This window comes from Otolemur garnettii, unplaced genomic scaffold (genome assembly GCF_000181295.1).
Source record: "Otolemur garnettii isolate 467f Iridium unplaced genomic scaffold, OtoGar3 scaffold00008, whole genome shotgun sequence".
NCBI classification, from domain to species: domain Eukaryota; kingdom Metazoa; phylum Chordata; class Mammalia; order Primates; family Galagidae; genus Otolemur; species Otolemur garnettii.
The window spans coordinates 14,638,439-14,654,111 of NW_003852403.1; the positions used below are offsets into that span (position 1 = coordinate 14,638,439).

A 15,673-nucleotide genomic window follows, 5' to 3' on the forward strand; every position below is an offset into this window, starting at 1 on the left:
ATTTAAAGTTTAAAGAGAAATGAGAGTCTATGTGACAATTACTGTTCTCCTCTGCTGCCAGAAGCAATCTGGGAGGCTAGCTCAGAGTCCAGTTCCACTAAGCCAGTGATTTTCAACCAGTGTGCTGTGAGAGGATCTTAGGTATGCTGCGGAAATTTTTCAAGATCATTAATTAAATTATTTCCGAAAGTAGTTCAAAGCACAGGAAGTACATTCCTTTTTTTTACTTTTTTTTTTTTTTTGATCAACATAATTTAAGAGTGCCACAGAAGTTTAACCACAGGTTCAAGTGTGCTGTGAGATAAAAAAGGTTGAAAAACACTGCACTAAGGCCTTCATTTCACCACTTCAAATAGGGAGAAGGCCACCTCCCCACCATGACAGCAGGACATAAGCAAATCCAGACAGGTCCATTTGGGGAAAATAGTCTGAGAGCACAAAATAAGTACAATACACTCACTGGGGGGGGTAAAAACAATATGAGCTACGAGGCAAAGAGTCAACTATGAGCCCCTACCCCACAATCCACAAGCAGTGAAACCCTGAGTAAACTACTTCACTTCACACTGCTTCCTCATCTGTGAGCTGCAGTATTAAAATAAATTTGCCGACCTCCCTGGACTGTCACAAGGACCAAATGTGATTCTGATAGCACCCTGACTGGGAAAGTCCTCTACACAAATGTAAGAGATAAAAATAATGACTATTATCATAACAATGATACTAATTCAGCACAATCAAAACCACAGTGAGAATCTTGGAGCAAGTTAGTCCATGCTCTTTAACAAATACAGAAAAGAAAGGAAAGGGATGGTATTGATAGCAAAACCCAGGTCTTTAAACTCCCAAGTTAGGGACGAGACTTTTTCCCTTTTAGATTTGACAACTCTATGACAAGACTGAAGGTGGTGCAGTTTTTGACATTCTGGCTGCCCAGAGCTGGTCTGAGTGTGACTGGAGAAGCTAGTCAGTGAGCTGCACTTCCCACTCTTGGAGCACAGGACAGCAGACCCTCCAGGGGGACTCACCCGCACATCCACCTCCATCATCTTGGTCAGTGGGACCCGCACAATCTTCATACCAAAATAATGGGCTGCCTTATCAAATGCAGAATGAGCACTTTGGGGAACCACACTAGATGACAGGGAAGAAGACAATAATGAAAGTCAGGCCACAACAGGATTCAAGAGAGAATACAACAGCTTGTCTAAATCATCAAGAGTAAACTTCTGCTCATTTTTCTTCAAATTATTTTAACTGCTTATATTACTATACTTTTCAAGAATAAACAAAAAGAAGCTAACTGATTTTCTGTAGAAACCTTCTTCCTGCTATTTAGGAAATCATTGTGACAATAGGAAGGGGGATCCAAAGGGATCTAAAGCATCAAGTAGGCTGACAGGTAGAAGTTAAGGGACAGAGCATTTGGATTAGAGCAATAAGGGAGAGGTTTCTAATGGCCACCTAGCCAAATGCAGGTACCTCAATGGGAAGCAAGCCTCCTGACTCAGGTTCAAGGGGAAACATATGTCTGCTGGCAAACATACTAAAGCCAGAAGCATGCACCAATCAGGAGGAAGACCGTGAGCCTAAGATACTAAAATCCCCATTTCTCTTACACATTTGGGAGTGTTTCAAATAGTGCTGAAAGAGGAAAAGGGGTCATAGGTAAATATTTGCTTTCAGAAGTCCCTCAGTTTCTCCACAGTTAGAATTTATCTGTTCTCCTAAAGGATGAAAACAATTTTCTATTACTAAGTACCAAGACCTGAAGTTGATCATCTGGAGAAAGAATGGCAGCTGACTTATTCTTGTAGGCTAAGCATGAATCACAGCAGGAGACCACGGGCAACAAACCCCTTAGTCACTGATGCTTGTGGAGAAAACATTAACTCAAAAGATAGAGCATAAACACACTGTACAAGGAGAGGGTCTGGAAAACAAAAACCAAACATCGAAATTAAGTTCATAGTGGCAATGTGAGTAAATATCAAAAGGATTTTTATTTTTTCCCCTAGAAAAGTCCATCAAAAAATATTCTTAGATAGTACTTGAGGTAATCTATAATATTTAAGTAACTTTTCCTGAACTAAGAAAGTAGAGAGCTTTCCTCAGACTCCAGATAATTTATAATAAATATCACAGGATTCAAAGATATAATCTACTAACTCTGTGTCACTTTTGGGAAAAGGATCTTATTCGTCCTTATAATGTATACATATGTGTAAATGTGAGGGGTTAGGAATGATCTTTAAAAATAACTGGCTGATCCATTTAGAATTTTACTGAATATGAAAGGATAAGGCTAGAAGGGCCAGGACAGGGAGAAAGAGGACTGGAATTGCCAGAGGAAGAGAAGCAGGAAAATAGACTATCAGGTGCTTGCTTCTGCAGCACATATACCAAAAATGCCGGGTGTGGTGGCTCACACCTGTAATCCTAGAACACTGGGAGGCCAAGGCAGGTGGATTGCCTGAGCTCACAGGTTCGAGATCAACCTGATCCTGAATGAGACTTTGTCTCAAAAACTAGGCGGCATTTGCCTGTAGTCCCAGCTACTTGGCGGATAAGGCAAAAGGATCACTTAAACCCAAGAATTTGAGGTTGCTGTGAACTATGACACTACAGCACTCTACCAAGGGGTGACAAAGTGAGAGTCTTGTCTCAAAAAAAAAAAAAAAAGAAAGAAAGAAAGAAAATAGACTATCAGGCACTGTTTCTGTTTCATACAGCAGTACTCCAAACAGACAAATTTCAAAGGAGGAAAACCACCATACACACGTACATTTCTGGAGTTTTGATCCCCTTCTCAAAGGCCAGGTCCCGATAAGCTTTGCAGGCCATCAGTATGCTTTCTGTACCCCCAGAGGTCACCTATAAGAGAGAAGAGAGGCCATCCTTTGGAGGAGAGTCAGAGACAGTTATCAGCATGCATATCCTGTGCTGACCTTGGCAATGTCTGATGCAGAAGCAGATAAGGACCTGGATGCATACTGCAGGGCAGATACTGTTGTGACTTCCAAAGGAAAGGCCTTTGTAGGCTAAGCCCCATCTTGGAGAGAAGAATAAAAGTCACAAAGTAAGAATAAGCAAAATCAGGTGTACTTGTAATCCCAGTCACTTGAGAGGCTAAGGTGGAATGATTGCTTGAGCCCATGAGTTAAAGACCACTCTAGACAACATAGCAAGAACTCATCTCATTAAAAACAAAAGAATGAGCAGAAACTCAGCATTGTCTGAACAAATGCACATTTGCCCAGATTCCACCTGTTCATAAGACATTTACATTTCCACATTAATTCATCCATTTTCAGATAGGATAGGGAAAGTTATGCCATTCAAAACCATCAGGACTAATCTTAATTTAAATTTTCAACGCCTGCTGAAGAATGTAGAACTGTGAAGTTTCAATTTAACAAACTGTGTGACACATTACAAGATCAAAAAGAGACATTCAGAATTTCCAAAGTGAACTTACGGTTTTGACAAGTTCGAAAGACAGAAAAAAGCAGAAGTGTATACTTACATTGATGTCTGTTGCCCTGAAGCTAGGCTTAGCCTTTCTGCTAGATAAATTTACTTATCAAAGTTCACACAAAAAGACACAGAGGTCTTTTCAGTCATCCTATTTTCCTCACTGGACTACAAACTCATTAAAGTGAGGACCAATCTGTTCATGACAATATTCTTAGGATCTAGCATCATAGCTCACACCTAATAGACTCTCAATCTTAATACTTGACTTTCAATAAACTGTGACCAGCACCAGCATGTCAAGGTCACCCAGCTTTTTACTATAATATATAAGAATAAATTTCAAGACAAATAAAAAGCTAAAATATCACTGCGTTAGTTGGATAGCTTCTTAGATTTACCATCTCTGCAGATTCACACAATCTTCAGTAGGTTTTTCATTCAATGAGTGAGAAAACTAAGCCCCTGAGAGATTAAAGTGATTTACTCAATGCCATACATTAGCATCTGTGAATAAATAAAACTTTCTATATTAATCCAGTTTGACATAAGATGGAATGAGAGAAGAATGACTACTGAACTTTCCTAAAATAATATCCACATACAGAGCAATATTCTAAATACTACTGAATACAAATTCCCAGTGGTCAGGAGTTATATGAAAGAGTAGCTGAGAAAAGTTTATTCATTTTTTGACTCAAGAAGTCTTTATGAAACATATGACCATCATCCACAAACTAATGCACGGAACTTGGGAATGGGACACATTTGTAGGTCTCTTTATTTCCAGGCTAGAGATGACAAAATACTTACAGCTGAGGTCAGCTGTATAAACCAGCAGCCTGTGCTGTGCTTTAGCATAAAACCTCAGGGTATCACATGAGGAGCCAAATAGCTGTGAAGAAAGTCAGGGAAGAACTAGCAAATCTTTAGTGCATCAACCTCTCACTAAGGTCCGGTAGTGACCTAAACAAAGAAATTTCTGAAGTCCTAGTCATCCACTTCATGTCTCCTATTATAGTCCAACTTATCAAAACAACATCATTATTTGTTAGGCAAATACCAGTGTACTTTTTGGATGGAAAAGCAGAAATACATAAATCCTACTTCTAATTTTTATTCCTGATCCCTAAATTCTGTGTTTAAAAATGCTGTTAGTCTCCCATTTCCCTCCACCCCCAGAACCCAAAGAAAAACAAAAATTGTGAAGTGAGAAAAAAGAAGAAAAAAAAAGAAACAGTGAAGTACAGCAGAGAACAGAGGTACCACAAACCATAGTTCCTAATCAGCCTTTGAAATTGCACCAGGGGTCAGCAAAATCCTGAGAATTCTCATTTACATCCCCTAAATCTGCAGAGAAGCAGAGACACAGAGGGGATTTCCTTCTTCCTCTTCTAATCAGTGAGCAGCAGCCACCCCCGGCTGCTAGAGAGAAATGAACAAAATGGGAAAAGAACCTCAGGACTGACTTATAACGGTGAAGACTTTAGGGTCATAAGAATTAAAGAAATAATCAAAGCTCAAAGGGAATTATTTCCTTGCAAGTATAGGTAACTTGCAACAGAATTTCAAAAGACCTAGATAGTCTAATACAGATGGAATAAAGCTTTATGTGAATGAGCCCTGCCCCTAACCAATGGTTTCGGACACCATTCATGTAAATAAGTAGGTCAACAGAACTAGACTACAGCAAACAGCACCCATAAAGAACTAATAGCTACACTACCAATAGCCATGAATGGAATAAACACTGCTGAGAAAAAAAAAAAAAAAAAACGACCTCAAAGAAAACATCTGAGATAAGTTTAGTGAATCAGATAAAAAAAGATGGTGATTTAAAGATCAACACCACTCCCAACTTGGAGAACTACATTTCAGAGAATGATTGCAACAGCTAGAAATCTGTGAGATCATCCAGAATAGTTGAAAATCTAGAAAAAATATAAGGAAGAGATGGTTGCAGGAGGGACTTTCAAATCTACAAAAATCATATGGATAAAAAATTACAGAACTTCTACTTCTAACAATATAAATTATGTATCTTGAAGAACATTCTTTACTGAAGCAACTAAAAAGTCAAGAAACTAAGGAAATATTACCCCAGAATATGACAACTGACATAAAGAATATTTTGAATTAAAGGCCATTCACAATCAGAAAGCACTGGAAGGGACTTTCCCTGTATCTGCATAAAACCAGACTGACCTGATCAGTGGACCAAAGCAGGACTTCCTTTCCTCCCCCTGAAAGCTAGCAGACCTGGCCCAAATCATATAAAACACAATACTTGTCTCTCAGATTAATTGGCAAGTCAATCTGTTTCTTCCATTATTCAACCTCTGGCTACCACTTGGTACATCCATACTGCACATTCTCCCCCTTCCCTTCTTAAAGGTGTCTCTGAAGGTATCCGACCATCATAGACACATTAGGTAATCACTCCTGTGGCTCCACTCATGTGCATGATATTTGGAAATAAACATTTCTCTTATTAATCTGCCTTAACTGTGAGGTGATCTTTCAGCGAACTTTTGAGATGGGGGGGGGGACAAATTTTGCCATGATCCCTACAAAAGCTTGATGAAACATCAAAAAAAAAATTTTTTTAACATCCATAATTGAGCTAACATAAAGAAATATACTAGGCTCGGTGCCTGTGGCTCAAGTGGCTAAGGCGCCAGCCACATACACCTAAGGTGGTGGGTTCGAATCCAGCCTGAGCCCGCCAAACAACAATGATGGCTGCAACTGAAAAAAAATAGCCAGGCGTTGTGGCGGGCGTCTGTGGTCCCAGCTACTTGGGAGGCGGAGGCAGGAGACTCGCTTGAGCCCAGGAGTCGGAGGTTGCTGTGAGCTATGCCACGGCCCTCTACCCAGGGCGACAGCTTGAGGCTCTGTCTCAAAAAAAAAAAAAAAAAAAGAAACATACTAAACCTCAAATTGGAGATGGTTGAAAAAACACACACTCTTAAGTGTACGAGAAGAAAACCCACTGGTACAGATAAGAATAGCAAGAAAAACCACTGTTCTCAGCCTTGATGCTCAATTAAAGAAAAACAAAAAACTCTGAAGAACATGTAACAAAGCAGCTTGTATGTCAGTTGGTGGTCTGAATTTACACTCACTCTGTGGTACAAAATGATGAGCTGAGAATTGGAGTTAAATTGGTTCCAATGTAGTGGCAATCACCCCTGACAAATTACAAATCCTCTCTGGAAGAACTTAACTTCAATTTAGACCTCAAAGAATCCCTGTAAGTTCCCCCCAAAATGAGTGGCTCCTGTGGTTTACCAAAAAAAAAAAAAAAAAAAAATCATAGGGCACCTATAGTCCCAGCTACTCAGGAGGCTGAGGCAAGAGAATAGCTTGAGCCCAAGAGTTTGAGGTTGCTGTGAGCTATGATGCCATTGCACTCTATCAGGGGTGACAAAACGAAACTCTGTCTCAAAAAAAGTCATAAATATAAGAAAATAAGACACCACAAATGAAACCACAAAAATCAAATAGATAAGGTTCAAATTATCAGACACAGAATACAGAATATTTATGGGCAATATAGTTAAATAAACAAAATGCAAGCCAAGGAAAAAAGACTATAAAGAACCACCAAGCAGATTTAAAAAAACAACCACCACCAGAATTCTCAAGAATGAAAAATACAGTAAATGAAAGTTTAAACCCCAATGGAAGAAGTAAATGATAGATTAGACACAGCTAAAGAAGGAATCAGTAAAACCCTTCTACTTATTGATAGGGTCGACCTGCCTAGGTAGAACTGACCAGCCCAGGAAGAAGAGAGTGCATGTCCTGCCCAGGAAGTGGTGGACGGACCAATCCCAGCCTCTCTAACCCTATAAAATCCCCATCTGCCATTGCTCACGTATGGAATTCCTTTTCTGACTTTACCCCACCTGCACCCAGGTGGAATAAAAGCCACACTGATCATACACCGGGACTCTGTTTTCCTTTCATCTCTCCCCTCGGAATAATCTTTCATCTTTGGGTCCGTAACCTCTCACTTAACACCTAAGTGGGACAATTTTCAACTCACAGTGAATCTTTCACCTGCTTCCACCTTCCCCAGTCATGGCTGCCACTGAGAAGACCAGTTGTTCTAATAGGTTGTCTACTTTCTCTGGCTGCTTTCAAACACCAAGCAGACGTGTGTTACCCCCTTTTATCCTAAACTTTGTGTCTTTTAACCTTTCTCCCATCCAAGTACTAACCACACCCAACCCTGCTTAGCTTCCGAGATCAGAGGCGTTCAGGGTGGCTGGTATGGCCATAGACCTTTTAACCTCTCTTTCATACTTTCTATTGGTCTCTTTGGACTATATTCTGGTTAACTTTATTGACTTTGTCTTGTTCCATAAATCTGACTTTGGAAATATGTAACTGTTTTATACAGTCTTAACTGAACCAGGGCATCTGGAGCAGGAAATGTACAAGATGAACCTGGAATATTTTGTTAAAAAAAAAAAAAAGGAAAAGGAAAGAAAGGGAAAGAAAGCCTTCGAAATCTACTTGGGTTGTGTAAAAGGACCCAGAAGTCAAAATGAAGATACTTCCAATGGCCAAAGACGAAGTAATCTGAGCATCAATCTGAATAACAACTACAGTGATTTAGGCACATACAGTATTCTACATCTAAACCTGTACCGTTGACAGATATTTGGATGATTTTCAGTTTTTAACTATCATGAATAATGTTGCTATGCATATTCACATACACATAGCTACCTAAATCCTGATACACACGTGTGCTAGTTTTTCTAGGGTATATCCTGAGAAGCAGAATTTCTGGGTTGTAAGATTTGTGTATCTTCAAATTTACCAGACAAGGCCAAACTACTTTGTGGCTGTTTAATCTGTGGTCGCTTAGAAGTTCACAGAGTCTGATGGCACAGGAGAATACTCACCAACTGTATCACCACATCCCCTCTATTTGCCATCCTAGTCATCAAAATACCAAAAGGGAACCTGCTGCTGTGCTGTGGTTGGTTCTTTTTTTTTTTTTTGATATAGAGTCTCACCGTGTCGCTCTCAGTAGAGTGCCATAGCGTCACAGCTCACAGCAACCTCAAACTCCTGGGCCCAAGCAATTCCCCTGCCTAAGCCTCCCAAATAGCTGGGACCACAGGCGTCCACCACAACACCCAGCCATTTTTTGCAGTTTGTTCAGCAGGCCTGGGCCAGGCTCAAACCTGCCAACTTCACTGTTTGTGGCCAGTGCCCTACTCACAAGCTACAAGTGCCAAGATGGTTGGTTCATTTTTTAACAGTTTTGAAATCTGGTTTGAAAGTGAGTGCCAGGAATACCACTTTTGTTAATTACTGAATATCTGAACATGTTGATTTTCATGTAAACACCCAAAAACACTGTTTGATGGAAAACACTATGAAGTGTTCTTGTCTTCAAATGGGCCCTTCAGTAGTTAAATCTGAAGACTTTATAATGATTATTAAGAGCATCTGACAGAGTTAGCACCTCTAGGTTACCATTACAGAATTCTGAGTTTTATCTCTCCTAATGTGAAAACTGAAATTTACTTTTTTCTAGAGAAGACAATGTCAGTTTGTAGTGACAAATCTAGATAGAATATCCATCACTGTTTAAGAAAACTAACAACTATCTACTTGAAAGCATACGTAAAACAAGGAAACCTCACATGTATCTTTAAATATGATATCCCCACTTTCTTTATTCCAAATATAAACTAAATGAGATTCCGTTTAGAGCAAAATAATCAAGTGGACTTCTAGCTGAAGTAAAGTGAGAAGTGGATCAAGAAGACTGCAGGAAGGTTCAACACAGAACACACAGATAAAAGCCTGAGTAGTAGATATGCAGGTGGGAGGTAAGGGCTGAGAGAGGAAGGGGAGAAGGAGAGGGGAGGGCAGATGTGGCAACACATTTAGAAAAAGAATTTAGGGTACTCTTTCTTTTTTTTTGAGAAAGAGTCCCACTATGTCACCCTTGGTAGAGTGCCGCAGCATCACAGCTCATAGCAACCTCAAACTCTTGGGCTTAAACGATTCTCTTGCCTCAGCCTCCCAAGTAGCTGGGACTACAGGCATCCACCATTAACCCCCAGCTACTTTTTTGTTGCAGTTGTCATTGTTGTTTAGTTGTCCTGGGCTGGGTTCGAACCCATCAGCCTCAGTGTATGTAACCGGCACCCTAACCACTAAGCTACAGGTGCAGAGCAAGGGTGTTATTTAAATTGTCCTAGCAACTTTATGTAAGTTGAAAGTTTTTCAAAATAAAAATGTAAAGTATCTAGAAGAATATATACCAAAATGTTGATACTCTATGATTATAAAATTATAAGTAACATTTTAAAATTGCAATTTATCTGGATCTTTCTATAATAATAGAATATTACCTGTATAATGAAGCATTTTTAATACACTCTTCTATTTTAAGCTAAAAGAAAATAATACTATTGGATGTCACCTGGACATACTTACACATCCACAGGAATCTGGTCCCCCGTTGAACAGGGAACAACCTATCCTCACAATTTCTGCCTCTATTTTACGCAGTCCTGGGAAGATATCTGGATGCAGAGGGTTACTCCATGCAAATTCTCCATAAGCCTACAAAGAAACACAGCAGATGTGAAATAAGACTGTTATACCACATGGAACAAAGAATCAGGCACTGAACAACAGTTTCTAGATCTAAGGCACAACACTGGGAAAAAAGGAAGACATGATCCTCAACCTAAAGATCAAAAAAATAGTGGAGGACAAAAAAAAAAGTGGATGAGACAGAGATGCAAATAAACCATTTTACAATGTGGTAAGAGAAGAAATATAAATTTACTTTAAAGCACAGACTATAACATCAAAAAGACCCAATTTAAAGTCTTAGTTTTGCCTATTACTTTTATCTAAGCAGGTCAAAAAAACTCTGTAAGGCTCAGTTTCTTCATGTGCAAAGAGGGATAGTTAGGATATCTACCTTCCAGGGTTTAGTAATCATTAAATAGTAAGGCATTTTAGTTGCTTTGTTATTAAACTTATATACAGAGTGCTAAGGGACCCTGAAGAGGAAATAACTAATATCCTGAGTGGTTTGAAGGTATCTGTTGGATGCAACCTGGAGAGATGAATAGGAGAGCATCATTTGGAATGGGTCGAATTAAAAAGCAGAAGGAAAAACAACATAAGCGCATGGCACACTTAATAAAGAAAAAAGGCTGGATTAGTGTGTATGTGAGAAACAGACGTGATTATGAAAACACAGATGGGAGCTGGCTCAGGAAGACACTTATATTCTCTGCTACTGAAGAAGTTGAGTTTCATCTTATTGATGATGGGACGCTACCAAAAGATTTTAAGCACAGAAATAAGATCAGAGCATCATGCCAAGACGCAGCTAAGCAAAACCTATAATACTTAGTAAGGTGTGAGCAGTTTCACACTTTCAATAATCAAACACAAAGATCTTATAGATCATCAGTCCAACCCAAATATTTTACGATGTAAAGTAAATCTGATTAGAAATGAAAGAAGCTAAGATTGAGAATTATCTCAAGTTTAAGTGAGACTACTGCTCATCTCAGGCCCTGTGATTTGAGGAAATTATGACTGGGCACCCCTATCTTGTCTCTTCTTATCAAACAAAATCTGTCTTACATTAAAAATCTTAAGTTACAGGACTATCTTCCCTAGTAATCCGCCTTCTACACAAGACATCTATAAAGCCTAGAAATATAAATAACATTTTACTATTTCACTGACTGAAGATGTCTTTGACAACATTATAGATATTTGCCTACATTTGGTAAAGTGTTCCAGACTTCCATGTTTGCTTGTTATTGTTAAATAAACTTTCCTCAGGTAATTTTTCTAATTACAAAAGTAAAGAGAAACAATGAGGTCATGTTAATTGGCACAGGTCTCCCAGGTTTCCCTCCAGATCTGGACACTCACCTTCACGAGGAGCTCAGTGAGCTTCTCCTCCCCACTGTACACTGCTCCAGAGGCTCTCCCTTCGTGCCAGGCGACATCTGCAGAGAAAGACCAGTAGGTCAGTAAGCAGGAAGCTTTGGGAAGGTAGTTAGGCTCTAATAAAAAAGAAAAAGAAAAAAATCTCTTCTATTACAGAAGAAAAAGAAGAAGAAAACCAATGCATTCTTATATTAAATTAAGAAAAAGAATATCAATAAAGAGTTATCACAGTAAAATAAAGATGAAAAATCCTCAATTATTATCAACAAGTACAGAAAGACATTAACAGCATCTAGGTACTAGACAGACTTAAAACAATGCTATCTTCATTCTGTCTTCTAACAACAGAACAATTTTCCTTTATCTGTACTTATTTTCCATATGGTTTTGCTATGACCTCTTTCTGCAATAGCTTCCTCCTTCTCTTTCTAGTCAGTCATAGGAAGCATGGGAACTACTGTGAGCAGAGTTAGCAGAAAAGTGCAAGACAAAAGTCTGAAATTTCAGTACTCAATTATTAGAGAAGGAGCCAGGGAACAAGCTACTATGAGGTATGAACCATGAATACCCTGGTCTCAGGGACACCTCCCTTTAGCCAAATTCCAGCAGCACATGTGTAGCATCCAAGACAAGGAACACGGTCAACTCTGGAATCCCAGTGCTGACAAAGAGAAAAGTTTCCTGGCCAGAAAATAAGACCAGATTATCCTCTTCATGAGGTATTCCCCAGAGACGTTCTACATTACACCAATAAATCTGCTAGTGTGGGTGCCTCAGGTCTTTTTGCTGTAATGTGGCTGTGGCTGTGCCTGTGCCATATTTAACTGCACGTAAACATGGGCTCTCCAAAGCAAAGATCTTCAGCTCTAACAAGAGCCAAAGCCTAGGTAGTAAATATACAAATTCTTCATTCTCACAGCCATCTGTCAACCTCTGACTCATTGCCAGTTTGACTTTGAGGACACTGCTCTGTACCACGCACATCTTCAAACCAGTGGTCACCAGCCTTTCAAAAATAGGGTACAGGGGTTTCACTTCCTGTTCTTTTACTGGCTCTGGAGGATGGCCATGGACAGTGACTTAAAAGTTAAGGGAGGGCAATATGATGGCAGGAACCAGCCCTCATAATCATGGAAATCGCTAATATGCAGGTGCAGGGTGCTCAGTCCTGCTTTCTATCATGTAGGCCCTATGCGCTATCTAATTCTGTACCATCCAATATAAAGACCTAAACATATGTCACTTTAAAGGGCATTTGTCAAAATGCAACATAGTATCCCAAACTGGATCCTCAAATAAAGGACATTAGTAGAAAAACTGATGAAACAGAAAGAGAATTTGTAATGTAGTTAGTAGTATCGCACCAATGTTAATTCTTTTAGTTACAAGCAATGTACCATGGTTATATAAGATGTTAATATCAGGAGAACTGACTGAAGGGCATATGGAAATCTGTCTCATTTTTGCTACTTTTCTATGAATCTAAAATTATGACAAAATAAGAAGCTTATTTTGAAAGAATACTTGCAATTTGACCTTAATAAAATATAAACATGCCTTTGTTTGTATTAGTAATAGCAATAATAAACACTTACTGCACACTTACTTTATGCCAGGCACTATACAGCATTAACATGTATGATCTCATTTAATCCCATAATCACCCTTTCAGGCAAGGACTGCACTATTATTATTACTATCCCCATTGTACAGCTATAGAAACTGGGGCCTGCAGAAGTTAAATAACTCACCCAAAGTCATAGTTCAAATGCTAAAACCATGACATGAATCCAGGCTGATTCCATAAGTTAGATGCTTAAAGCACTGTTTGGTGTATCTATTTAGCCTTCCCATATGTGCTCACTCATATATATGAACATATACACATAAACACTATTAACATTCTGAGACACAGACAGATAAACAGATACAGATAAACAGAGATGAATACACTTGATGGATTATCAAATCTGGATAATGGAATTACAGCAAATTATTTTTCTTTTGTGTCTTTAAACAGGATTTCACAATTTTTACATGAATCCATATTTCATTTGTATTACATATACTGTCTTCCCTTAAACACAAATGTATTTGTTTTATTCCTGATTACAAAAGGAAATGGAACCAACTTCCACTGTCTCAGAGATGTGCATGTGTTATGGATAAAGGATATATCCAAACATAACTTTTTTTTTTTTTTTTTTGAGACAGAGTCTCACTATGTCACCTTGGGTGGAGTGCTGTGGCATCACAGCTCACAGCAACCTCAAACTCTTGTGCTTAAGTGATTCTCATGCCTTAGCCTCCCAAGTAGCTGGGACTACAGGCCAAAATGCCCAGCTATTTTTATTGTTGTAGTTGTCATTGTTGTTTGGCAGGCCTGGGCCAGTTTGAACCCACCAGGCTCAGCGTTATGTGGCTGGTGCCCTAACCACTGAGCTATGAGCGCTGAGCCGCCAAGCATAATTTTTAAAATGTTAAATTCAGCCGTTGAAATAGGGAGTAGGCCCACCTACACAAACAAGTACCAAAGATCAGTTATTCTTAACCTATATGAGCACTGAACAATGACAAATGTACTGTTTAAGGAAGCAGACAGCATGCAGCGCCAAGCACCATACCCATGGAGCTGTATTCCTTGAGTTTCTCCAGAACTGCAGATGAGCTCAGACCCTGGGCAGGCAAAGTTTTCACATACTCTTTATCTATTTTCAGGAATGACATGTTCTTGCCAATATCTTCCTTGGCTTTGTTCATCTTCTTCTGAATCTAAAAAAATTAAGTTAATAATAACTTACCGGAGTCTAGCAGAGAGTAGAAGCACCAGTTATGACAATCAGCTGCTAAATGCTAGTCACTACTCAAGTGGTAAAACTAAACTAGGATGATGTATTTTCTTAAAGCAATGTGGTGATATTCTGACTGATCAGCAATTTTACGACATGTGCAACAGCCTCTTTGAAGTCTGAAGAGCCAACCGTCTCTCAATTTCCCCTATCTCTTTTCCCTGCCATATTGGCATCACCACTGCTTCATTTAGTTGGCATTTGCTGAAGTCAGCCCATCCCTGAGGGCAATATTTGGACCTTGATCCTGCCTTGGCAGCAGCTACAGTGTATACACTAAAGAGTGAAAGGCAGACCCATGAACAGTAGCCAAAAAACCAGCCACACTGCAGTAAAGGGGACTCTGGTCTTTGGACAAGTGATGAGCTTCTGCAACAGACACACACAGAGTGCACCAGAAATTTGGAGGCCCCATATGATTTCCCACATACAAGCACAAGGTATTCTAAGAATTCATTGAGGAAGACTCCACTTTATCTCCTTAAGCTGCTGTTGACAGCTTGCACTGTCTGACCCTAAAATGCTAGGAGGAACTAAAGTCCTTTCAAGTTTGCAGTTTATCAACTATGGTTATTTTTTCCATCCTCATAGCCATGGCTGCTGAGCCATTTTATTCATTCGCTCCCTCATTCAATAAATATCTGTTGCTACAGCAGGTTCACTACAGTGAACAAAGCAAGCTTAAGCAGTGGTATACACAGTGAAAGAAAACAACTCCTGTTGCCATAAAGCTTATTTTTAGGGGAAGAGACAAAAAACAGGAGTCAGGTAATGAAAAGTACTGAGGAAATAAAACCAGAGTATAGTAAGGCGGCAGAATGGCAGGAGCTGCTATTTAGACAAGAGATTCTTGAGAGGTAGGTTTGGGGAGAGAGGCCACATGGCTTAATTTCTATGTATTACAGTGCCGTAGTTTCAGCAGAATACTTATTAAAGTTTGACACCCAAGCTCTCAATCCAAATGATTAAGATTATCTCATCTCTAGCCATGGTTAAGTAGAATACAGAGGATCTTCTTAAGTATGGCCCTCAATAAAACCATAGGGAAAACCACTCTTTTAAAAGAGGTCTGCAACAATTGAGCAGGTCATCATTGGCAGGTAGCAGAGCCCACACTCTTGGGCAATGACCAGGCACGCTGTAGACATGGAGATATTTTTAAAATTGTAAATAAAAAATTACACCCAAGGAACATGGAGCAGGAACAAACCATGAAAGCTGAGCTGAGCTTCCACGTGTAGAAGATGCTGTTGCAATAAAATGAAACCAATAATGAGAAGTATATTAGAAAGCACAGCAAATACTTCCTCACCCCTAATTCTTGCTTCATAGACTGCATCACATTACCCAATTTTAATTTCTTTATAGCATCTATTTCTTTTTTTTTTTTT

The 15,673-nt window shown here is 39.2% G+C and overlaps 1 protein-coding gene across 2 annotated transcripts in view; it reads right to left on the reverse strand.

Moving 5' to 3' along the window:
- SGPL1 (sphingosine-1-phosphate lyase 1) overlaps positions 1-15,673 on the reverse strand; it is a 53,169-nt gene that overhangs the window by 8,448 nt on the left and 29,048 nt on the right. For both annotated transcript variants that reach the window (XM_003783587.3, XM_023509555.1), the window contains exons 5-9: positions 14,058-14,205; positions 11,416-11,492; positions 9,946-10,074; positions 2,786-2,874; positions 1,029-1,134 (exon numbers count right to left, since the gene is read on the reverse strand). In XM_003783587.3, coding sequence (XP_003783635.1) covers positions 1,029-1,134; positions 2,786-2,874; positions 9,946-10,074; positions 11,416-11,492; positions 14,058-14,205 — 549 coding nt within the window. The remainder of the gene's footprint in view (positions 1-1,028; positions 1,135-2,785; positions 2,875-9,945; positions 10,075-11,415; positions 11,493-14,057; positions 14,206-15,673) is intronic.